The sequence below is a fragment of the Sinohyriopsis cumingii genome, chromosome 7 (assembly GCF_028554795.1).
Source record: "Sinohyriopsis cumingii isolate HCF-2022 chromosome 7, ASM2855479v2, whole genome shotgun sequence".
Classification (NCBI taxonomy): Eukaryota; Metazoa; Mollusca; class Bivalvia; order Unionida; family Unionidae; genus Sinohyriopsis; species Sinohyriopsis cumingii.
In genome coordinates, this window is record NC_142967.1 from 42,908,026 (window position 1) to 42,933,641 (window position 25,616).

At 34.5% G+C, this 25,616-nt stretch overlaps 1 protein-coding gene across 2 annotated transcripts in view; it reads left to right on the forward strand.

Moving 5' to 3' along the window:
* The window catches only part of LOC149795109 (uncharacterized), a 281,949-nt gene that overhangs the window by 44,297 nt on the left and 212,036 nt on the right, over positions 1-25,616 (forward strand). For both annotated transcript variants that reach the window (XM_089964814.1, XM_089964815.1), the window contains exons 6-11: positions 830-898; positions 7,236-7,346; positions 8,343-8,468; positions 11,985-12,065; positions 14,348-14,416; positions 19,552-19,638. In XM_089964814.1, coding sequence (XP_089820940.1) covers positions 830-898; positions 7,236-7,346; positions 8,343-8,468; positions 11,985-12,065; positions 14,348-14,416; positions 19,552-19,638 — 543 coding nt within the window. The remainder of the gene's footprint in view (positions 1-829; positions 899-7,235; positions 7,347-8,342; positions 8,469-11,984; positions 12,066-14,347; positions 14,417-19,551; positions 19,639-25,616) is intronic.

Genomic DNA, 25,616 nt, shown 5'->3' on the forward strand with positions numbered 1-25,616 from the left:
TAGCTTGCAATATAGTCTGTGGATTGCACAAACACAGTAGGCCACACTTGCAGCTTTTGAAGTATTATATGGATTACAGACACACACAGTTGGCCACACCTGTAACTCTCAATGTGTTCCTCTGGGTGGCACATGGAAAACTTACTTCCTTTGTATCCATTTAAAAATGTTTTGTATCTGTCATGTGCACCAATGTGCTAATTGGGCCATGTGCTGTGAACCACTGGTCTAAGGTGATTAAATTATTAGGGCTTCTTGACCAAAAATTTGGAATGGCCACTACAATTTTTGAGTAGGTTCCAATATGGCTAGGTGAGTTTGATAGGTACTTGGATTGCTTGTTGCTTTATTATTTACATGAATCATCTGTTAATGGTTTCAGTTTATGGTATTTGAAACACTTTTTACAATTTGAAGCTCATGAATGCTTTGTCTCCCTTTGTATGCTTTCCAGCAGTAAAAATACAAACCTGCAATCACATGTTGGTTTGATGTAACGATTATGATGATTGATTTAATAGTTATCAAAGTAATTAATTACTTAGTTTTCTGCCCACTGTCTTAAGATGAAAGGTAGTTTTCTTTCATTACCCTGCACATAAAGAACTATTTACTTTTTAATTCATTTTTATTGCAGATTATTATAGGTGTAACTTTCATTGCTATAGTGATTTATTTTCTCAATATTTATTTTTTACGGACTATATGACTAGTTTTTGCCATACCAAAAGCGTACTGATTATATGGTATAAAACTACAATATTTTAAATTGATGTACTTGAAAGAAATTATTTTAAATGAAAATGACCACTTCATTTGCACTTTTCAGGAGAAAGATCGCAGAATGGAACTCTTGCAACATAGAAAGAAAAGAAGATTGAGAAACTCACATGATCAGGTACAAGAGTAATGAGATGGTAAAGAACATCCCTTTCTTGGGCCTGAATAAAAATATTACATTACCCTTTTCTTGGGCCTGAATAGGAATATTATATTACCCTTTTCTTGGGCCTGAATAGGAATATTACATTTCCCTTTTCTTGGACCTGAATAGGAATATTACATTTCCCTTTTCTTGGACCTGAATACTAATATTACATTACCCTTTTCTTGGGCCTGAATAGGAATATTACATTACCCTTTCTTGGACCTGAATACTAATATTACATTACCCTTTTCTTTGGCCTGAATAGGAATATTATATTACCCTTTTCTTGGGCCTGAATAAAAATATTACATTACCCTTTTCTTGGGTCTGAATAGGAATATTACATTACCCTTTTCTTGGGCCTAAATAGAAATATTACATTACCCTTTTCTTGGACCTGAATACTAATATTACATTACCCTTTTCTTGGGCCTGAATAGGAATATTATATTACCCTTTTCTTGGGCCTGAATACTAATATTACATTACCATTTTCTTGGGGCCTGAATATAAATATTACATTACCCTTTTCTTGGGCCTGAATAGGAATATTACATTACCCTTTTCTTGGGCCTGAATAGGAATATTACATTACCCTTTTCTTGGGCCTGAAGAGAAATATTACATTACCCTTTTCTGGGCCTGAATAGGAATATTACATTACCCTTTTCTTGGGCCTGAATAGAAATATTACATTACCATTTTCTGGGCCTGAATTGTACTATTACATTACCTTATTCTTTGGCCTTAATTAAATATTACATTACTCCTTTCTTTTACCTTAATTGAAATATTACATTACCCCATTCTTTGGTCTTAAATGAAATATTACATTACCCTATGCTTTGGCCTTAATTGTAATATTACATTAACCCTTTCTTTGGCCTTCATTGGAACATTAAATAACCCTTTTCCCTTGATAACATGGCCCAAAAACAAAGACCATTCAGAGATTGGTTATCTTGAAAATAAAGTTAATTTATACCAGAAAACAAACAATTTCATTAGAAAAAGCTGTTTATTGACAACTGTTCCCAATGCAATTATAAAATAAGCATTCAGCCATCAAACAGTGTGGCTACCCACCCCTTCCATGGTCATCTCGATGTCTAGCCAGGATGGCATCCACTTCTTCATTTTTCAGAGGTCCCTCAGCAGTAACTTTTGTTCTCATGTTTAGTGCAGTCTATGTTTTTGGACTGTGTTGTGTGCAAGTTTTAGAGGGTAAGGTGTATTTGTATACAGAAACAATAATTCTCTAACATGAAGAGCAAATTAGTTTCTTTAGAAGTGCTTTATTCCCAAAATACCATTTATACTTACTTATAAGTTGAGTTCAGTTGTAAACTGCAAAGACCTGGATCTGCCATCACATAATATGCCAGTAGATCTGAGTCTATGCAGTTCATTAGGAGTGATCAGTCGAATAAACAACATACACTGACCTTGTATTATGTGGTGAGTCAGGGTCTATATTGTTTGCAGTTGGACTTGACTTCCATGTATGCATATCTGATATCCCATTGTTGATGCCTGATATGAATAGCTTTCAGTGGCATAGTTGAACTCCTAATGTGTAAAGATGTGCAGTTTGTCAGTGGCATAGTTGAACTCCAAATGTGTAAGGGTGTGCAGATTGTCAGTGGCATAGTTGAATTCCAAATGTGTAAGGACGTGCAGTTTGTCAGTGGCATAGTTGAACTCCAAATGTGTAAGGATGTGCAGTTTGTCAGTGGCATAGTTGAATTCCTAATGTGTAAGGATGTGCAGTTTGTCAGTGACATAGTTAAACTCCAAATGTGTAAGGATGTGCAGTTTGCCAGTGGCATAGTTGAAATCCAAATGTGTAAGGGTGTGCAGATTGTCACTGGCATAGTTGAATTCCAAATGTGTAAGGATGTGCAGTTTATTAGTGGCATAATTGAACTCCAAATGTGTAAAGGTGTGCAGTTTGTCAGTGGCATAGTTAAACTCCAAATGTGTAAGGGTGTGCAGTTTGTCAGTGGCATAGAGGAATTCCAAATGTGTAAGGGTGTGCAGTTTGTCAGCATCAAAATAGATGGTAAATTGCTAAGAGTAAAGTTGAATGTCTTGAAGACCTGATCATTCATCATCCACCCTGTAACTAGTGCATGTGACATAATTGTTATTTTGAACTATTAATTGTTTCAGAATGTATTATTTCATACCTGACATAATACTATGTGTCATTCTAACAACACAATTTTTCACTCCCAAACCCACTGACCTAATCATGTTTTGAAAAAACACAATTTCCCTCAGCAACCTTCAACCCCCCTACCCAAAGAAACCCCTCCCACTTTTAGTATATGCCCATAGCATGTAGCATGTATAAATGATAAGCAGTCCTGATTGGAGATAATGCAAAAGTCTCCTTTGGGCATATTAAATAGCAGCAATCAAAAGACAAAGAGGTCACCTTACTTGACGTGGTTTTTACCTGACCTCTTTGCCTTATTACTTAATTGGCTCACAATAGCTAGTGTGATGTGTTAAGTACTTTGAAGACTGTGTTGGAAGAGACCATTGTGCTAATTTGCATAGGTAAAGTTCACTAAGTGGAACAACCCAATATAGGTAAATAAAGAGATGCATATAGGAAAACAAAAGTTATTACATACCATTGCCTTGAATGAGAATGTTTAAGCCATCTGTATTAAAGATTAATGATACGTTTGTGAACAGTGGCAATGTTTCTTTGAAGTTAGAGTTTACTCCATACTGTCTATAAAATGCAAAGCATGGTTTTATTTGAGTTGTAGAAATACTGTTCAATGTGATTAATTTTTGATGATGATTCAAGAAGCAATTAGCTATCAGCAAAGACAATGAAGTCCAGCAAAAATAAATTTCAGAACTCCTGGTTGATGGGGTTTTACTTTGCGAAGCACACCAGTAAACGGGAAGGTGGGTATTTAATCATTGCACATACTGCAAACAACATATCAATATGCATCGTTCCTGTGGGTATGGTGTAATGTCAAAATAGGAACACCACCTGTATGTAACACACTCAGATTGGTTCTCTCCATTAGCTTTATTCCTGATCTTAATCACGTTGAATTACTATTAATTGACCCATGCTTTTCAGGATGGTTTTAGCAATGAAATAGATTAATTGAAATACAATCATCAGCACATGTTCATATTTAAACCATTGATTTGTTTTGATAAAGGGTTAACACCAGTACTGGACTGAGTTTTTTTATTACTGAAGTACCTGTATAGCCCCCATTTAACTTGAAAATATTACCCCCCCCCTTCCACAATGAAATGGTCAGTCCTAAATGTGATCTGTATTCATTGTTCTATAAAGATAAGCATATCTCATGATCAGACTGCATCAGATACAGTTTGGATAATGTTATGTTTCCATAATGTTAATCCAGACCATCTTGGTTTTAAGTGTTCACTTACAGAATCAAGCAGAGAAGTTTAAACACAAGTATAATCCAGTGTATAGTGTGTACAAAGATGAACAACAATGGCACTTGCATTACCTTCAAACCCCCGATTGAACTATTGAGAGTAGCAAAGACTGCACCTAACTAAGCCAATATTTTACCATGGGACCTCAAAACACACTTTTTGAGTCTCAAAAAATCTAATACTGGCTGGGAATATGGCAGTGTGTATTTCAGAATAAGGATTGTAGTGAAAAAGAATTACAAGATTTTGGACTTGACAAATCTTTTGTTTTATTACAAAATGTATTGTTCCCAATTTTGTGCTAAAAGTTTGACTCTAAAAATATGTATTGATTTATTGCCAAAACAATTTATGTGAGAGAAATTTAAATTTAAAAAAATTGACTCCAAAACCTTCCCAACCAGTTTGTCAGTAATCTTTGTTTAAGAGAGAGAGAGAGAGAGAGAGAGAGAGAGCTTTCTTGGTGCCATGCTGTAGTCATGATCCGTAATCTGTAAACAGTATACAAAACTATCACCTTGGGGCAGTTTATATAGCTGATTGTCATAGACTATGAAGATATTAAATGGTGACTCAGTCAGAGATAAACAGCCATCCTTGCATAGATTAATAATATGACTGACAATAGCTAGGATGATGATGTGATAGAATTCTTTATGAGAGAATCCATCAGGCTAATTTGCATAGGTAAAGTACATGAAGTGGAACAACCCAGTTTGAAGTTAGATATATTAGAGAGATACATATTGAAGAAACAAAAGTTGTTGCTCTTTCCTGCCTTGAATAATAATGTTTAAGCCATCGTTTTTTACATATATTGGTTAGGTTGTGATCAGCATCAATTATGCAAAGTTGAAATTGTCACTATAGTTATAGTATTTCTGTAGCTGAAATATGGTGGAAGTGGGATTCAGTTTTGAAGGCAAAAATGTTAAAATGCACCTGTGATTCAGGGAAGGATGAGCCATCAATAAAGTGAGTCAAGTCCACCAAAACTAAATTTTTGAACTTCTGGTTGATGGATTTTGGAATTTTGGGAAGTGCAGCATGAAGGGGAGCATTTTTTTCTTTGTATATATATATATAGAGGCTACTGCATTTACATAGGAAAATATGAACAAATTTTTTGGATGGAAATACTACATGACTTTGGGAGTGCAGTATATCCATCCAACAAAACGAGTTCATATTTTCCCATACAAATGCAGTATCCTTTTTATTATATGCTCATTTTCTAGTTCTACCTAAGGCTTAATTATGTAAACAAAAATACACTACACAAAACAAAGTAACTGAATGTATGCCATATTCCAAACTAAATACACAAATACAGATTCATCATTATACAACAACAACATTATTAATGAGCACATAACTCTGCCCAGATAAATTTGAACTTAGTCACGCACTAGACATAACTTTCGAAAGAAAATGGCATTTTGGTCTTCTTAAAATTGAAATTTGGAGTCATATTGTGGTTCATTGTAGCAACTTTTCAATTTGATCTGAAATGAATAGAATTTGGTATTTTTTTCATTTCTACGAAATTTCGTGATTATGGACTGGATTTATGTGCCAATTCTACATGTAGTACATTGGATTTCAGTGGCAACGGAGCAGTGTTTTGACATCTGCAAATTTGTTTCTGTTCTGCCATTGAATGTTTGAAATCAGAATTTGGGAAAAATATGAAGTCATTAAATTTCAGTTATCAAAAAGACACTATGGAATATAATGTTTATTTCATTTTGAGTGCAGTAAGGACGATATAATTGCACTTGGAATATAGTCAAAATTACAGTACAATTTCGAAATGTGTAATCAAGCTTGAGAACCCATGACATGGCTCATGTAATTTAGATTTGCAGAATTAAAAAATACATTTTGAGGAAATTCAGGATGTAAAACTGTAAGTATATTTTTTTTGCCATTCTTTTTACCTGCTAAAGAAGACAGTTTATGCCTTTATAGCTTGCATGTTATTTGTAGGTACCCAGCAATTTTTTAAAATCTGGCATCTATTGCCCAACTAAATCCGAAACATTGTATCAAAAAAGTTAATGTGGAATGTAGCAAAGCACGAAACATCTTCTTTAGTTCATTCAGAAACAAATTTAATCAACAAAATGTAAAGGGCCTACTATGTGAGTCTAAATGATTTGTTTACAAATCAAAAGTGTTGGCATCTGTGTCCACTGTTTGTTTACAATAGAAAGTAGTTCCTTTATCTCAATGCAGTATGAATTGTGCACGCGAGTTCAATATCATAAAATACTGCACTATCCTGACAATACAAAGTTAATGGAGAAAAAATGAGCATATATATATTAACTTGCATGCTTAGACAGTCTAACTAGTATAGCCATCACATTCTTGACACTATTACAGCAATGCAGAAAAATTATTTTCTATGCTAAGAAAAATTAAGCAAGATATTTACAGAAGTTTGAACAACAGTACCATTCAGTCTCTATTGAATGCAAAGACAAACTCTAATGTGTATGTAAAGATGATATTTGACAATGCTGAGTTTACCAACTGTTTTCTGTTTGAAAGTGTATTGAATTTCCAGTAATTTTCTATAGGTTTAATATGAATAGATAACCTGCTGGTATTCTCACTTGCATTACATCAGTTTTAGTTCGCTGGCACTAGCCCCACTTGGGACCTCAAAACACACTTTCTGAGTCACAAAAGCTTCCCAACGGTGCTGGGAAGGTTGGCAGGTATGACATCATTGTGTGCAGCACTTGTAACACTCAAATATAGTTCCAACTCTTATGACATAATGGTTGCAAAATTGTCAAAAAAACACATTTGTTACAAAAGTTGACTAGTTTTCTATTTTGTTTTTTAGCTGGTAATGTTGAATGCTAGCCTCGAGGAGGACAGATCTCTTGGTTCAGAGTGTTCATTCTCATCCTCAATGTCTGCTGGGACATCCAGTCTCGACAGTCTGCAAGAAGAGGTAGGGCTGTAATAATATACAGTACGATAGGACATCCAATCTAGACAGTCCGCAAGAAGATGTTAGGCTGTATAAATATACAGTATGATAAGACATCCAATCTAAATAGTCTGCAAGAAGAGGTTAGGCTGTATAAATATACAGTAAGATAGGACATCTAATCTGGATGGTCCACAAGAAGCGGTTGGGCAGTAAATATAAACAGTGAGACCAGACTTCCAATCTGGACAGTCTGCAAGCAGAGGTCATGCCGTAAAAATAGTAAGATAGGACATCCAGTCTAGTTAGTCTGCAAGCAGAGGTTGAGCCATAGAAATGAACAGTAAGACAAGACATCCAATCTTGACAGCCTGCAAGAAGAGGTAGGGCTGTAAAAATATACAGTAAGACATGACATCCAATCTTGACGGCCTGCAAGAAGAGGTAGGGCTGTAATAATATACAGTAAGACAAGACATCCAGTCTAGACAGTCTGCAATAAGAGATTGGGCTGTTGTGATATACACTAAGATAGGACATCAGTCTAGACAGTCTGCAAGAAGAGGTCAGGCTGTAGTGATATACAGTAAGATAGGACATTCAGTCTAGAAAGTTTGCAAGAAGAGGTCAGGCTGTAGTGATATACAGTGATATAGGAAAAAGAGATTAATGATGATGTATCACAGTAGATGTTCATATGTGATGTTTGGTTTCTAAACACAGAAAATTCATATTTTGTATTCAGATATATTTAGCAACTTCTCAAGGATTAAGTGTAAGTCTTTTTCTACTTATAAATAACTCCAATTGTAAGTGATCATTATTTTATTCTTGTTAACTTTTTTTCTTATTCTGCATTAATTTGATTAGCAGTAAGGTTTATCTAGACCTTTGAGTGGATTTATTTTCTCGCTTTCACAGCACAAGTAAATTGATTCTTTTATTGTATTTTTATGGCAAAAAGTAGTGATAGGGCAAGTTTGAAACATTAACCAATCTCCATTTCTTTTGCAACAGTTATCACCTGAAGAGGTACAGAAAGGATACAGAAAATTAATGAAGGAACATCTCAGACTAGAGAAATCTACAGCACTTTTACAAGCACATTTAGATTGTCGTACAGATCCTTACAGATACAAAAAGGTAAGCAGGCAGAAGTAAAGGGTAACTCTGTAAAACAGATAAAATATTTAAAATTGAAGTTAAAAAAAATTAGGATATTTAGCTGTTCATTCAAGCATAAGCTTTTAAATTTTATTTTCAACTACATTTCCTGCCTATTAGAGACAGATTCACTTAAATGATGAGTAATATTTATCAAGCCAGCTGTTGATTAAATATGATGTTACTTGAGCTAATTTATTATGATAATGGTCGCTGAAGCTAGAGTATTATAATACAGGTCACTGGAGCTTGTGTATTATGATACAGCTCACTGGAGCTTATTTATTATGATACAGGTCACTGGAGCTTATTTATTATGATACGGGTCACTCAAACATCTGTATTATGATACAGGTCACTCAAACATCAGTATTATGATACAGGTCACTGAAGCTTGTGTATTATGATACAGGTCACTGGAGCTTGTGTATTATGAGACAGGTCACTGGAGCTTGTGTATTATGATACAGGTCACTGGAGCTTGTTTATTATGATACAGGTCAATGGAGCTTGTGTATTATGATACAGGTCACTGGAGCTTGTGTATTATGATACATGTCACTGGTGCTTGTGCATTATGATACATGTCACTGGTGCTTGTATATTATGATACAGGTCACTGGAACTTGTATATTATGATACAGGTCACTGGAGCTTGTGTATTATGATACAGGTCACTGGAGCTTGTGTATTATGATACAGGTCACTGGAGCTTGTGTATTATGATACAGGTCACTGGAGCTTGTGTATTATGATACAGGTCACTGGAGCTTGTGTATTATGATACAGGTCACTAGAGGTTGTGTATTATGATACAGGTCACTGGAGCTTGTGTATTATGATACAGGTCACTGGAGCTTGTGTATTATGATACAGGTCACTGGAGCTTGTGTATTATGATACAGGTCACTAGAGGTTGTGTATTATGATACAGGTCACTGGAGCTTGTGTATTATGATACAGGTCACTGGAGCTTGTGTATTATGATACAGGTCACTGGAGCTTGTGTATTATGATACAGGTCACTGGAGCTTGTGTATTATGATACAGGTCACTGAAGCTTGTGTATTATGATACAGGTCACTGGAGCTTGTGTATTATGATACAGGTCACTGGAGCTTGTGTATTATGATACAGGTCACTGGAGCCTGTGTATTGTGATACAGGTCACTGGAGCTTGTGTATTATGATACAGGTCACTGGAGCTTGTGTATTATGATACATGTCACTGGTGCTTGTGCATTATGATACATGTCACTGGTGCTTGTATATTATGATACAGGTCACTGGAGCTTGTATATTATGATACAGGTCACTGGAGCTTGTATATTATGATACAGGTCACTGGAGCTTGTGTATTATGATACAGGTCACTGGAGCTTGTGTATTATGATACAGGTCACTGGAACTTGTGTATTTTGATACATGTCACTGGAACTTGTGTATTATGATACACGTCACTGGAGTTTTTGTATTATAATACAGGTCACTGGAGCTTGTGTATTATGATACAGGTCACTGGAGCTTGTGTATTATGATACAGGTCACTAGAGGTTGTGTATTATGATACAGGTCACTGGAGCTTGTGTATTATGATACAGGTCACTGGAACTTGTGTATTATGATACAGGTCACTGGAGCTTGTGTATTATGATACAGGTCACTGGAGCTTGTGTATTATGATACAGGTCACTGAAGCTTGTGTATTATGATACAGGTCACTGGAGCTTGTGTATTATGATACAGGTCACTGGAGCTTGTGTATTATGATACAGGTCACTGGAGCTTGTGTATTATGATACAGGTCACTAGAGGTTGTGTATTATGATACAGGTCACTGGAGCTTGTGTATTATGATACAGGTCACTGGAGCTTGTGTATTATGATACAGGTCACTGGAGCTTGTGTATTATGATACAGGTCACTGGAGCTTGTGTATTATGATACAGGTCACTGAAGCTTGTGTATTATGATACAGGTCACTGGAGCTTGTGTATTATGATACAGGTCACTGGAGCTTGTGTATTATGATACAGGTCACTGGAGCCTGTGTATTGTGATACAGGTCACTGGAGCTTGTGTATTATGATACAGGTCACTGGAGCTTGTGTATTATGATACATGTCACTGGTGCTTGTGCATTATGATACATGTCACTGGTGCTTGTATATTATGATACAGGTCACTGGAGCTTGTATATTATGATACAGGTCACTGGAGCTTGTATATTATGATACAGGTCACTGGAGCTTGTGTATTATGATACAGGTCACTGGAGCTTGTGTATTATGATACAGGTCACTGGAACTTGTGTATTTTGATACATGTCACTGGAACTTGTGTATTATGATACACGTCACTGGAGTTTTTGTATTATAATACAGGTCACTGGAGCTTGTGTATTATGATACAGGTCACTGGAGCTTGTGTATTATGATACAGGTCACTAGAGGTTGTGTATTTTGATACAGGTCACTGGAGCTTGTGTATTATGATACAGGTCACTGGAGCTTGTGTATTATGATACAGGTCACTGGAGCTTGTGTATTATGATACAGGTCACTGGAGCTTGTGTATTATGATACAGGTCACTGAAGCTTGTGTATTATGATACAGGTCACTGGAGCTTGTGTATTATGATACAGGTCACTGGAGCTTGTGTATTATGATACAGGTCACTGGAGCCTGTGTATTGTGATACAGGTCACTGGAGCTTGTGTATTATGATACAGGTCACTGAAGCTTGTGTATTATGATACAGGTCACTGGAGCTTGTGTATTATGATACAGGTCACTGGAGCTTGTGTATTATGATACAGGTCACTGGACTTGTGTATTACGACACACACTGGAGCTAGTGTATTATGAAAGTGGTCACTGGAGCTTGTGTATTACGATAGTGGTCACTGAAGCTTGTGGATTATGATACAGGTCACTGGAGCATTTGTATTACAATACAGGTCAATGGAGTGTGTGTATTATGATGCAGGTCACTTGAATTTATTCATTATGACACTAGTCACTGGAGTTGCGTATTATGATAGTGGTCTTGGGAGCTTGTATTATTATAGTGGTCACTGGAACTTGTGTATTATGATACAGGTCACTTGAGTTTTATCATTATGACACTGGTCAGTGGAGTTGTGTATTATGACACTGGTTGCTGGAGTTGTGTATTATGATATAGGACACTGGAACTTGTGTATTATGATAGTGGTCACTGAAGCTTGTGTATTATGACACAGGTCACTAGAGTTTTTTCATTATGACACTGGTCAGTGGAGTTGTGTATTATGACACTGGTCAGTGGAGTTGTGCGTTATGATACAGGTCACTGGAGCTTGTGTATTACTCTCTGACTGTTTTTCCTCCAGTGTTTACAGAATTTTGTAAAATATTTGTACTCCTATTGAATGTGAGAAAACTTCAATATTTAGTTTTTAAACACTGTGATTTATTGTTAAATATCACTTTTAATATATTTTTTTTCTTCAGATGAAGACCGATTTAGAAACAGAGTTGTTTGTTGCTCAGTGTAGAATAGAACAGCTTGAAAACCTATTAGAGAGCAAAGAGGTGAGTTTTCTCTTTTTGTGAGTATGCTATTAAATATGGTTAAGATTTTGAAAAAATATATGAAGATTTTTGATGCAACAGTGAACATAATGGCATCAGGGTTTTTGATATTTGTATAAAATATGTCCTTCTGTCATAATAAATATGATGATACAAACTTGCAAAAACTGCAATCAGAATATTCCAAGGGGTGTGGGGGGTGAGAGTGTGTGTGTGTGATTTGGACAGCACTTTTTCTATGATCACACTAATGATCAAATTTTAATTGGTCAATATAAAACACGTTAAACAGGCTCATTTTTTCTGTGTAGATAATTTAAGTTCCAATGAAAATTACCAATTAGCACAAATCGGCTATTTTCACATTATTGTATCATGTGCCCAGAAAGTATCATGTATACGAAGGTAAACCAGATTGCATTATATCATTTTTTGCCACTTGTATGATAAAGTTTCAGTGGGTTTTTTTACAAATGAAGAATTGTGTTTGCATTTCTGTTGTTTATTTCTATTTGTTTGTAAAACTGGCAGCTTGTTCATAATGTACGTGTGGTGCCATTGCCAATAGGTATTGCTAGAACGTTGCCTTTCATATGTGCTCTAGTTCAAGTATTGATATTGTTTCATAATGCCAAGATTGTCGTTGACAAATGAATATGTCACTGGAATAATATGTATTTATTCATATTATCTTACCTGCAAAAATTCTGAAAGCCATATTTCTCTTAAAACGCTTCAAGTGATCTCAGTGCAAAAACTCCAAATATGCTGATATGTAATGGAGCCCAATCACTTACACTGGTCAGGAATTTTGTTGTGAAGTACCATTTTTGTACACCATTTAAAGATTTCAAGATGGAATTGACTACATCCCAGATGAAATTACCAAGGGGAAATATGTCATTAAATAAATCTCAGTTACCAGAGATGTTGAGCACTTTTGCAGAAATAAATACAGATGCAATTTAGTTTACTTGAAAAGGGAAAACCAAGATAACTTACATAGATATTTAAACTTTACATCACACAAGTTAAACTGATTTTAATGGGAACAGGAATTGATATGGTTGTCTCCCTTTGTGCATGTTCCAGCAGTAACTGTTTTAATGAAGCCTGCTGTCAGATCTTGACTTTTGTACCACTGGTGACCATTGATTTAATTAATTCATTCATTTATTAATTACTATTGCCATCTAACTGAAGATGAAATTTTGTCCTTTATTATTATTTTTAACAAGTTCCAGTTACTTTGTTTAGGGCACTGTTCATGAGTTGTGAAGGGCACTGTTTATGAACCATGGAGGGCACTGACCAGGAGTTGTGGTGGACTCTGCTCATGAATTGTGGAGGGCACTGCTCATTAGTTGTAGAGCTTGTCAGCTGTTTTATTGCTGTTAATTATTTAACTTATTCATGCAATAATTATGGCAGTCAAAGGAGTTTTATGCCCATATGGTTGACTGTTCATTGGCCAGAGTTCTGGTACATTTAAAATGTTTCTTAGGTACATTAGAACTTGAATACTTTTTTTTATTTTTTATTTATTTATACAACTTCCTTAGTATCTGGAAATTGTATGTACTATTTAAAAGTTTTGGAAATTTTGAAAATGTATTGCGAAAATAAACTGGAGAGTCTGATTGTTTTGATTAATTGCAAAAAGTATCTTCCACCCACCCACCACTCTGGTAGCATAGTGGTTAGAACGTCTGCCTCAGATGTAGCAGGTCATGGATTCGATCCCCAGCCAAGTCATACCAGACTTACAAAAATGGTACTAACAGCTTCTTCGCTTGGCGCTCAGCATTAAGATGTTAGTGTTAGGACTGGTTGGCCTGGTGCCAGGATAATATGACTGGGTGGGATATCATGCTACATGCCTGTGGCATGATTCCCCAGTGCTAGACATCACTATAAACTGCCACACTTCAGACATTGTAGAGATGTGAATGAAAAATTGTTAAAGCTATGTTAAAAATCCAAATCACACACACAGTGGTCTCACATCTCATTATCAATAACCTAAGAAAAAACCTGAGATAATGATCTTTTCATTAGGACAGATTTCTTAAGAATGTAGCAATACAATAAAATGTGAGGCTATTTATTTACATTAAAAGAAACCAAAAGTAATATGAATGTTGCCAGTGAGTGGTTTTGAACCATTGGTATGACACACATTCATTTAGATACACAAGTTTATTTTGACATAATTGAATATGAAAGTAATTTGAAATTAATATGAAATCAATATGAACTGAATATTACATGTCTGTTTCCAGGGCTGTGACTACAGCTGGGTTTTAGAAAAGGACCAGTTGTCTGCAGAGAAACAGTCTCTTCTTGAACAGGTAGAGATTCATTCACAATATGACTCCAGCATACTTGCTATGCTGCACAGTTATATTTTTTACTCTCCCATGAATGTTTAGAGAAAAGTATATAGTATGGGTATTTCTGTTCATCTGTCTGTCATACTTTCAGTTCTGCTTCATGAAACTTAGTATACTAATATATCATCATTTGATGGTGTGTTATATATCAATTGGGGATGAAATGTTGAAGGTCAAGGTCATTGCCTAATATTTTATCGCATTTCCATCTGCTTATGGGTCCTGTCTTCAGTGTCAAGGACAGAGCTCAATACTTTCAGTATTCTACTGAAATCAAATCTATAACTTTAAAGCCATTTTAGACTAAGATTGAAACTTTGTATGCTTAGACATGGTAACTATAACTTGTGTCATGTACCAAACTGGGGGTCAAATCTTGAAGGACAAAGTCACAACTCAGTATTTTACATTTTCATTACATGTACTCATTTGCTCCATAACTTCAAAACCATATTAGATTAAGGGATAAAACTCAGTATCCTTGTACATCATCACTCGAGGACATGTTGTTTATTACATTGGAGGGTGCTATCAAAAAGATCAAGGTAATGCTTTAATATTTGTATCTTTTTCCTTCTTTATAAGTTAAAGGCCATTTGAGAGGGACAAGGTCATAAATAAAGCTTGGTATATTTGAATATCATCATTAGAAGGTGTTTCACATACCTTATTCAGGGTGATATCTTCAGGGTCAAGGTCATGCCTCTGTATTTTAATATTTTCATCACAGTTTCCAGTTTGCTGCATAATCTTCAAGCTGTTTGAGATTGGTTGATGAAACATAGTGTATTTATGCATCATCATTTGAAGGTGTGTTGTGTACTACATTAGGAGCACCATGTTCAGTGTCAAGGTCACAGCATGGTGCTTTACATTTTCAATCTCACTTTCCCTTCTGATCTGGAACTTCAGAGCCATTTGAGATTAAAGGATTATACTTTGAATTTTTGTACACCATAGGTTGAATGTGTTACAAACTTTAACTTATGAATGCAGTGCAGGGAGTTGTAGGACTCTACTAGGCGTTGAACAAGTATCAAACTCATGGCTTGATCAAAAGGACCATTATGACTCAGTATTTAAAATTTCTTGTCTTACTTTCCCTTTCACTTGACAATTTTGTGTATGTTTGAGATTAAAGGATGATGACCTAACCATGCTATACAGGAAACAAAATTCACTGAACTTTCTTGTTTTTTTAATGCCATATAGAAAGGGTACTTAGTACTACCATTGTCACTAACCTACCAAAATTGGGTCATTGTGACCAGATTTTCCCATCGTTGTAATTTTTGGTCAACCTGTATGTTCTGATCAGGTTGTCTGGTATTGTAGATTGCAGAGTCCTGTAGTGGCATATGTTTGGATGCATTGTCTTGAGTAGAACACTGTCCTTCAAAAATATTTTCGCTGTGACCTAAATTTCATGCCTTAATGATTCTGTTTAAATTTTATAAATATTTTCATTTCTGGGGTTTTGAAGGCCATGGAGCCATACTACTTTGAATAGATATGTCCTAGTAAGGACACCAATGCCAAAAGTAGGTTACCATAGCAGGGTTTTCATGTTTCAAGGTTTTTGCATAGTTTAAAGTATAAATATTTATCATATTTTTTGTGCTGACTGAATTACAGTACAGTGAAACCCATCTAATCGGGTTGTGTGGGAGGGGAAAATAATTTAAAGCAGATATAACAGTTTTTCTAGATACTGTCATATCAGTGGTAATGGAAAAGATGGATTTTACCTTCTAAACATATGTTAGAGAATCTGGAATTATTTTTTGGCCGGATTGCAAAGTTTGATGGCATAGGCCTTTCTGAAAACATGCATACAATCCCAGTTGCTATTGGTGGCACTTAGGCCTAATTTTTCCAGGTCATAAGCATCCATTATTGCAGTAGTGAGAAAGAAAACAATCTATTCATGTCTGATCATGGGTTCAGTACCATTACAGTTACAGTGCTGCATTTGCATCATAATAAATAGTAATAATTTAATTATAATAACTGTAACATGAAAAAGATAAATTGAAAGGTTATAATATTTGTATAAGTGTCTCTGTTAAAAGTACCGGCAGTAGGTTTAAGCTGCATCTTGATGAATTATATGATTTTACACACACACACACACACACACACACACACACACACGCACGCACACACACACACACACGCACGCACGCGCGCACACACACACACACTCTCTTCCTCAGTGCAAATAATTATATGTGGTTGGACAGGTGAAAACATTGTTTATTGTGGAGGTACATAATTAATTTGATTAATGATATTTTCGTTAAGGTTTTATTTGTTTCTGAATTTGTTTAACTTACATTGGCATGAATAATCTAAAGTGTAATAAAAGACACCAATAAAAGAATTACCAAAAATTTATGAACACACTCACAAATGAGAAGTTATGAATTGGAAGTTTTGAAAGAATGTGTTTAGAAAAAAAATTACATAAATTTAACTTCAAATTTTCTTGAATTTTTGACAGGCATTTTGGTCTTATTTTTCTAAATCAGTGATGTTTGAAAGAAATTTGTAACTTTTAAATTTGTTAAATCTTTACAAACTTTTTTCAGACTGTTTTATAATGGCCATTTCTATTTTGATATAATTGACCCTGTTGAATGGACTCAACTCACAATTATTATGAAATTAGTCCCTGTCAATTTTTCCATTCAGATAGAAAAGTATCTGCAACTAGTTGTTCAAAAATTTGGAAATATACTTTGAGAAATTTACAGAATTAGGAAACAACAGTATTGTTGATTTGAATGCAAATAGCTTAGGATTGAACATCAACAAATAATGATGGTTATCATCAGTTTCGTATACTATATTCTGTACTAGCTAGGAGTCTCTTGTCTTTTGCATACATCTTGACTTTGAAGAACTCTTAATAAGGGAGATTACTTACCTTTTTGGATAGGCCCATAGATGAAATGGGGTACAGACAAAATCCCTCCAGGGACAAAATTCATCTTGGATAAAACCTCCCCAGCAAGATGATAGGACATAATCACCTCCCCAACATCTAAGTTTAGCTTTGTTAAACTTTTCAAACCATCACAAACATACATCTTTGTGTGTTGGCTTGGGCCCATTGAAATTTTGTGATGGTTTGTTTCCCTTTAGTAGATTAAAAATATGTAGAGTGTGGTCTAGATGTTAGTTTATAACTGACAAGGAGATTAAGATGATCATCTTAATATAAAGATTAATTGCATCTTGTCACCTTGCTTTCACAATTACTGAGTTTTTTGTATTTGACTAATATGCAGGAGGTCATGGGTTCGATCCCCAGCCAAGTCATACCAAAGACTTACAAAAATGGTACTGAGAGCTGCCTCACTTGGTGCTCAGCATTAAGAGTTAGTATGTCCCAGTGCTAGACATCACTATAAACTGCCACACTGCAGATATCATAGTGATATGACTGCAAAAGTGTTAATGCTACATTAAAAATCCTAATCACACACACACACACACACACACACACACATTGTTATATTTCGGGAAGTACTTAAAAGCCAATTCATAATTTTAGTCGATTAACTTGAAATTCTGTAATTAAATTAAAAATGAAGTGTTTTGATGATATGTCATATTTCTTCTTTCTTTCCACTAGGGTGTAAGTACTTCAAAGCTAAGCCATAATTATATTGTATGAACATGAAATTCCATAATTACATTAAATATGAGATATATGGATGATATGTCACATTTCTTATTTTTTGTCCCACTATCTGGTTTCAAAGGAAGCCAGCATATTTGTGATGGTTAAAAAAGTTTAAAAACTTAGACTGGGGAGGAGATTATGTACTATCTTTCATTTTGCTTTGGGGATTTTGTCCTGGGGAGGGGGATTTTTTCCAGAGGAGAGTTGGTCCTACACCCAGATGAAGTACATTGGTACAGTTGTGTCTTTCTTTTTTTAAGCTTGCAAAGCCTTATATTTAAGTTGAAAATAAAGCAGCTCCAAAGTGGATAAATAAAATCTACTTGGTTTAATAAGACAAAAAAAATCTGTTAAATGTAATGATGAAATATATAGATTTCTGACTTTAAGGAAACTCCCATAAATGTACACATGCACATTTCATTTTGATACCATAAATGGCAGGAATTACAAATGAAATAATATAACATTTTAATAATTTATAATTATATTTAAGTTTACATTAAATGAGAGCTTTGTAGTATCTATATCAACTACAAGGAATCTTTTTCCCTCCATCTGAATACTTGTCAAAATCTGTTTTTGCAATAGCTAAGTCACAAATAAAGAATAGAATGCATTGGAAAATTGATGGTTTTCATCTAGAACAAATAATTCTGTTAAAAAAAAGATAAATGTCATAATTTACCAAAGTATAATCCTAAAATATGTGTATAAAATGTTTTGAGCATAAATGAAAAAATAAACATGAAAAATTTGGAGAAATTATATTTTGATAATGGATCAAAGGGAGATAAATCCTCTAGGCTTATTCAGATCATGAGTTTGAACTGAATCTGTGAATTCCAATAGGAATCACGTTGTGGTAAAAAATTTATAGTTATATACAAATTTCAGAGCATCATTTCATTACTTGAACTAATTGATTTGTTTTATTAAGAATTATTCTATTTTCGGATAATTGTCTCAGCATTTTGGACAACAAATATAGATCGTCAAGTCTCCAATATCCTATTGCCTCTCAAAGCACTTTAAACCTTTCATAGAAAAACAACCACCCTAGAAGAAATAAAATAGGATCTTTATCACCCAGAAAGTTTTGGTTATGATAATTTTTGTTTTTTTCTTCCTGTTTTCATGTTAAAGTTAACATATCACATATTAATAATTACAATTCCTATCTGATCTTTTAAAAACAAGTGTGTTATACATTATCAACTTTCCAATCTTTTAGCAATGATTTACTGGATTCTTTATTTTTCCTTTTTATTCATCCTTTTAATTTTATAACTGAAGTGTAGATAGATATTATTATTTCAAGGAATTAATTTATGGGTTAACATGTTACATAAAGAAATGAATTTTAATTTAAACAAAAGAATATTTTCTTATTCACTTACAGGTACAGAATCTAGAGAGAAAACTGGAAGAGTCACAGGAACAAATAGAGACAATGGAGTTCCAGTTACTTGAGATGGATAATTCCAAGGTAAGTGCTTTTCTTTTTCTGTCCATCTGTGTGTTCATCTCACTATCAGTCATTTTCTCTCAGGTTGCTTGTTAAGAAAGAACCTCAGCAAATGTTGGAGACATATATGCATCCGTTATCTGAAATCCCCTTAACATGGTAATTATTTGTGTCTGTCCTTTTCAAGATTTGCATTAAAATGTGAGAAGTCACATGTTCTTGATTTGTTGCTGAATTGAAGTTACACCACGTCCTGGAGATAATGCGACTTAAGGTCTGCAGATCTTGCTGTAAGTACCTGTCTTACCTGTATCATCTGATTAAGAAGACAACTTGTTGCATCCAGGTGAGCAATATTAAAATTTTGCAATTTAATATTGTAAAAGTCACATGTCCTACAATAGTGGCTGCATTCACTTAAACTTTAGGTCTCAAGTTTATATCATTGGCACCCAACCTTTTTCAGCTGGGGACCAAAACAGATGAAATAATTAAAGTCACAGGCTGCATGAGTTAGTTTGTTCACCAACATTTCTAATACAGTTTAATTTTTAAAATTTAATAATTAAATATGAAAATCCAACACAATTATTACATGTCACTAACGACATTCTTACTGTGTGGTTGTAATAATATTGTTAAATAAGATAGTTACATATTGCAGTAAACACATAAAACATCATCAGTAGATCCATACAGAAAAATGTAATAAGTGTAAATTAAAATACATATTTTCAAAAGGACTGCCTATATGGCAGTAGGTTGTATGATGTGAAAGACTAGGCCGCAGGTTGGACATGGCTGGTTTATATGTTGATATGCTAGGAGTTACTGTCAGGCTCATATATCCTGCAGAAGCAGAAATTTTGGATCATCATTGTGATCAGTGTCAAAGTTTTGCGTACCCTCAGATAGTTTGGGGACTTTTTGGGGACTGTTTTGAGGTCCCAATAGACATCTGGGTTTTGGTAATCTGAGATGTACCTTAGCAAGGGAAAAATCGTCATTAGCATCCCTATAACTGGTAATGACATCTGTTTGCTCACTAAACCCTGCCTTAACAAAACAGTTTGCAACATGATCTGTGGAAACATGACTCCGAGCAACACAATCTGTAAATCCAGTCATATTGATTGCAGACAGTACATGTTTTTTTGTCAACACTCATGAATGTACTGCTTCTGTTCCTCATTATTTGTTGCTTTGTGTCTGAAGAAACTTTTTTTTCCGACTGGTAAGCTTTGAGCTTTTTCACAGCAGTTACAATTCAAAATGAACACAGAAGAGATTTACTCAAAGCCGTACACAATTAGTGTACATATAGGTATAGAATAATAGCTAAAGGATGTTTGTAAATTGTTAGTCAAAACAGTACAAAACAAAAAAACATTTCTTTTAACCCTTAAATTGCATTGAACGAGCAACTGTTGATTCAAAAGTACTGATAATGAATGGGGTGTGATTATCGTGCCTTTATTACGTGTCACTTTTGTTAGATCCTTGTTATTTACTTTTGATGAATGCAGAGTTATGATCATGCTTTTGTTACCTAGAGTCTTTCTTGTTACACCTTTCTTATCTGAATAACCTCCATTGCTTGTCAGATTATAAAAACTACATAATTGGGCTAATTTTCTCCAGCATATCTCACAAATCAAATGTTATTGTAATGACTCAGTTGTCTTAAACTAAGTACATGTAACATAAAGAAGAAAGAAGTTTATTAAGATCAACAAATAAATTTAATTTTATTTTAAATTTATTTCTCTCAGTTGCAAAGCAAAATTTTAAGAGGAACTTATATTATTATGAATTAAATCCAAAATAATCCTACAAGTTCTATCACAAGTCCAAAGATCTAGAGTGTTTGGAATGAATTCCAGCATTGAATGTGCTGATTTACCAATAGTCTTGAATAGTTGATGTGCCAACAGTCTTCATGTATCACAGTGACATAATTCAGAATGTCTTTGAATGAATTCACAATAATCCCAAATAGTGATTTTGTCCAAAATATCAATGAGCAATTTGTAATTTCAATGAGTAGTTTTTAAATAAATGATTCCTATCATATTATATCTGAACACAACTGAAAATGATTCCAGAGACTGATCTTATCATAGGAGTGAATAATATATTTGACCACAGCCTTGTATAAAAACTAGGCACAATAAATGACCAGGATTTGTGTCAAAAGTTCACTTCCAGAACATTCTTAGTTGTAGATTAGGCTAGGCCTTGAAATGGAATAACCATTAACCACTTTTAAAAGAAAAGATAAAAGTCAGGTGCACCATAACTACTCTGCTGTAAATCACAGACAAGGGTCAAGTACATATAATACTGCATTTATCAAGTCTCTGTTTGTCTTTGTACTAATTACAGACTGGATGGTGCTATTGTTCAAACTTCCTGAGAAGGTGTTGAATTTTTCTCACTGCAGAAAATGATTTCTCTGCATGTACACTGCCATGAGGGAGTGTCAAACATGTTGGGTGATGTTACTTTGTCAACACATGGCATACACTCCAGAAAGACTAATGTCAATATTGTCTTGGCATGGTGTACAAAAATAAAATGCTTCCACTTGTCATTTGAGTTTTTTTTTACTTTTCCCACCCAATAGTCACAGAAAGCTCAGACTAATTGTTCACTAATTAAAGCTGCATTTTGACCACAAAAATAAATCACACTTGAATACTGTTCCAACCACCACTACTACTTTGTATTTTGAATATGGAGTAAAATCCAACTTCAAATTATGTTGTAGTAGATCATGAACATGCCAATAATCTTTTATAAACCTAGCTTAAACATTATCATTCAAGGAAGAGCTGTAATAACTTTTGCTCTTCAGTAGGCATGCATATGATTAATCTAATTTCAAATGAAATGGGTTGTTCCAATTAGCATACTTTACCTATGCAAATTAGCATAATGGGCTCTCCCACAGAAGTGCTTAAATGACTTGACACATTACAATAACTTTCATCAGTCAGTTAAGCTTTTTGTGAAATGATGGATGCTTATCTCTGACTATCTTAGCTTTTAATTGCCTTCATGATAATCAGCTGTATAAACTGCATAGAGGACTGTCTACTGTTTACACAGACTAGTATCAACTGCTGTAAGCAGGACTGTCTACTGTTTACACAGACTAGTATATACTGCTGTAAGCAGGACTGTCTACTGTTTACACAGACTAGTATATACTGCTGTGAGCAGGACTGTCTACTGTTTATACAGACTAGTATATACTGCTGTAAGCAGGACTGTCTACTGTTTACACAGACTAGTATATACTGCTGTGAACAGGACTGTCTACTGTTTATACAGACTTGTATCTACTGCTGTAAGCAGGACTGTCTACTGTTTACACAGACTATTATATACTGCTGTAAGCAGGACTGTCTACTGTTTACACAGACTAGTATATACTGCTGTAAGCAGGACTGTCTACTGTTTACACAGACTAGTATCTACTGCTGTGAGCAGGACTGTCTACTGTTTGTACAGACTTGTATCTACTGCTGTAAGCAGGACTCTCAGTTCATGCAAACTATTACGTACTGCAGGACTGTCTAATGTTTACACAGACTAGTATCTGCTGCTATAAGCAGGACTGTCTACTGTTTACACAGACTAGTATCTACTGCTGTAAGCAGGACTGTCTACTGCTATGCAGACTACATGCTTTGGATGTGTATAGTGATGGTCACAAAATGTATCTCTCTCTTTTTTTGCTTCCTAAGGTTACTGAAAATAGTGTTTTCTGAAACATGACCATATTCAGGGTATGGGAGTTTAAACAAAATCAATTTTTCTCAAAACACATTGTTTTAGGGCAGGTATGGGTTTAAATAAAAAAAAAAGTTTTCATAGTTACATGTCTTCAACATCATTTGCGGTATTCATTTTAAACTTTAGGATAATGATGTTATAGGTGTCAAGTTTATATACTGACAATGCATGGAGTTCCAGTCTTGCCTGTATTGCCTACTTAACCATCATGTGAAAGGTTATGAAAGTCCATTACAGGGGCTGTACTGACAAGCAAAACATTTTTTTTTAATGTATAATTCAGTCTTAATTAATGTGTGTGTCACATATTATCATGTTATTTACTCAACTGTTGAGTAGCATTTAACAGTGTATAAATAGTTTCTGCCTGAATGAGATAGGGTTAAACTTTTCTGTATGTATTTGACGTTGTAGTATTCATACTGACATCCAGAATCACTAACACAAGATATATTGATGTTATTGTTGTTTGGGGTTTAATGCCATTTTTCAGCACAAGATAGGCTATACATGGCAGCCAGTAAAACTGGTGGAGGAAGAATCCTGGATAACCCCGGGAAGAACCACTGACCCACAAGAAGCTACTGGCAAGCTTTCTCACGTATCCACGCTAGCCGAGCCCAAGACTTGAACCCACACTGATAGAGGTGAGATGGCAATGATCCGTAACAGTGAGCGCTTTAGACCACTCAGCCACTTGGGACCTCCAAGATATATTGAAATGGATCAGCTTTGTTAATTACAGAAGTACCTTTCTTAAACTTTTTGGTTCACAAATATTCACAATTTATGCTGTTACTTTCATTTAATGCAGTCTCTACAGATATGGGTAACATTACTTCTCTGTCAACAAGAATGGAAAACACTTTATAAATCTTACACCCTGGAGGCAGTTACATGTGAGTACATGGGTATATGCCATGGTAAAGATCCCACGCCATTTTTCAATCTTGCCTGTCCAGTTAAAAAAATACTTTTCTCAAGATTGCAGGTCCCAAAAATACTCAAGTTTTGAATCTGAACTACTGTTTTGTTAATCTCACGTGGATAAACATCAAAAGTGAAGCTACATGCCTGATTTTTAAAAACAGGGATATAATTTTTTAAACAACAAAAATTGTATTGATTATTTCTACACTCTAATAACATCAATCACAATTAGATAATAAGTGGACAAATAAAATCTTTCTTAAAGGATTTATTTACATGCATATAGTTCTTAATAATTCACCGTAAAAGCTTGTTCTTTTTAAGGGGCAAATTCCTTGGATCTGCCTATTGGATTAGCCTAATCTGTGTTGGTGCACATGTCAAAGACTGTTTTAACCTCATCAGAATGGGACATTTTCACCAATAAGCATAGTACAGCCTTTGCTAACAATGAACAATCTCATCCAGCGTGTGTGAGGAACTTAGCAGCTTAAATAAATTTCCAAGTTTGAGGTGAAATAATCTGATGATTGGACGAGCTTTAAAAGAAAATGATGCAGAAAAGTTAGTCTGGTTATCTAGCTTTAGAATAAGTTTTGATTTATTTATATTAGGGGTAATCAGCAAGATTTATAACTTGATACCATTCAGGTGGATGTTGACAGAGCAGCATGGAATTGTTAAAGAGAAACACATTCGTCCCTCCCATCCTCAAAAAAAATATGTTTTGAAAGAACATTTATAAATATGTATCATCATTCAAAAGAAATAGATTTTCACCAGTCATGATTCTAATAAAGTGTAGTTGAATGGAAAAAAGTGTATGTGTGGTTTTTTTTCTTAAAGATAAATTTGCAGCTAGAGAATAAAAATGATAGCATTTTCGAATGCTTTTGAGTGATAATAATGTTGTTTGTATAATGGAGATTTAAAATTTCAGTCCCCTTCAGTACTGAACGAAAGGTTTCTTGCCATGTTAAACATGACCTAGATTTCTTAGTCACATTTTCTTTGATCTTTCTAGAGCCATTCAGTCTTTTTCTTATGCCATACAAATTTTCATACAGATAAAATAATCCAATATTCATGTTCAACTCCTGTTATTCTTATTTGTCATTTGAACCTGCAGTGTTGGAAAAAATATTTTGTTTTGAATAAACACATCATTATTCTTAGCAAATAGTGTTTCCTTTTTTCATTTGTATTTTATTTTTAAGACACATTAGGCTTGACTGAAGCATGAACTTCAGAAAAAGAAAAAAAAAAAA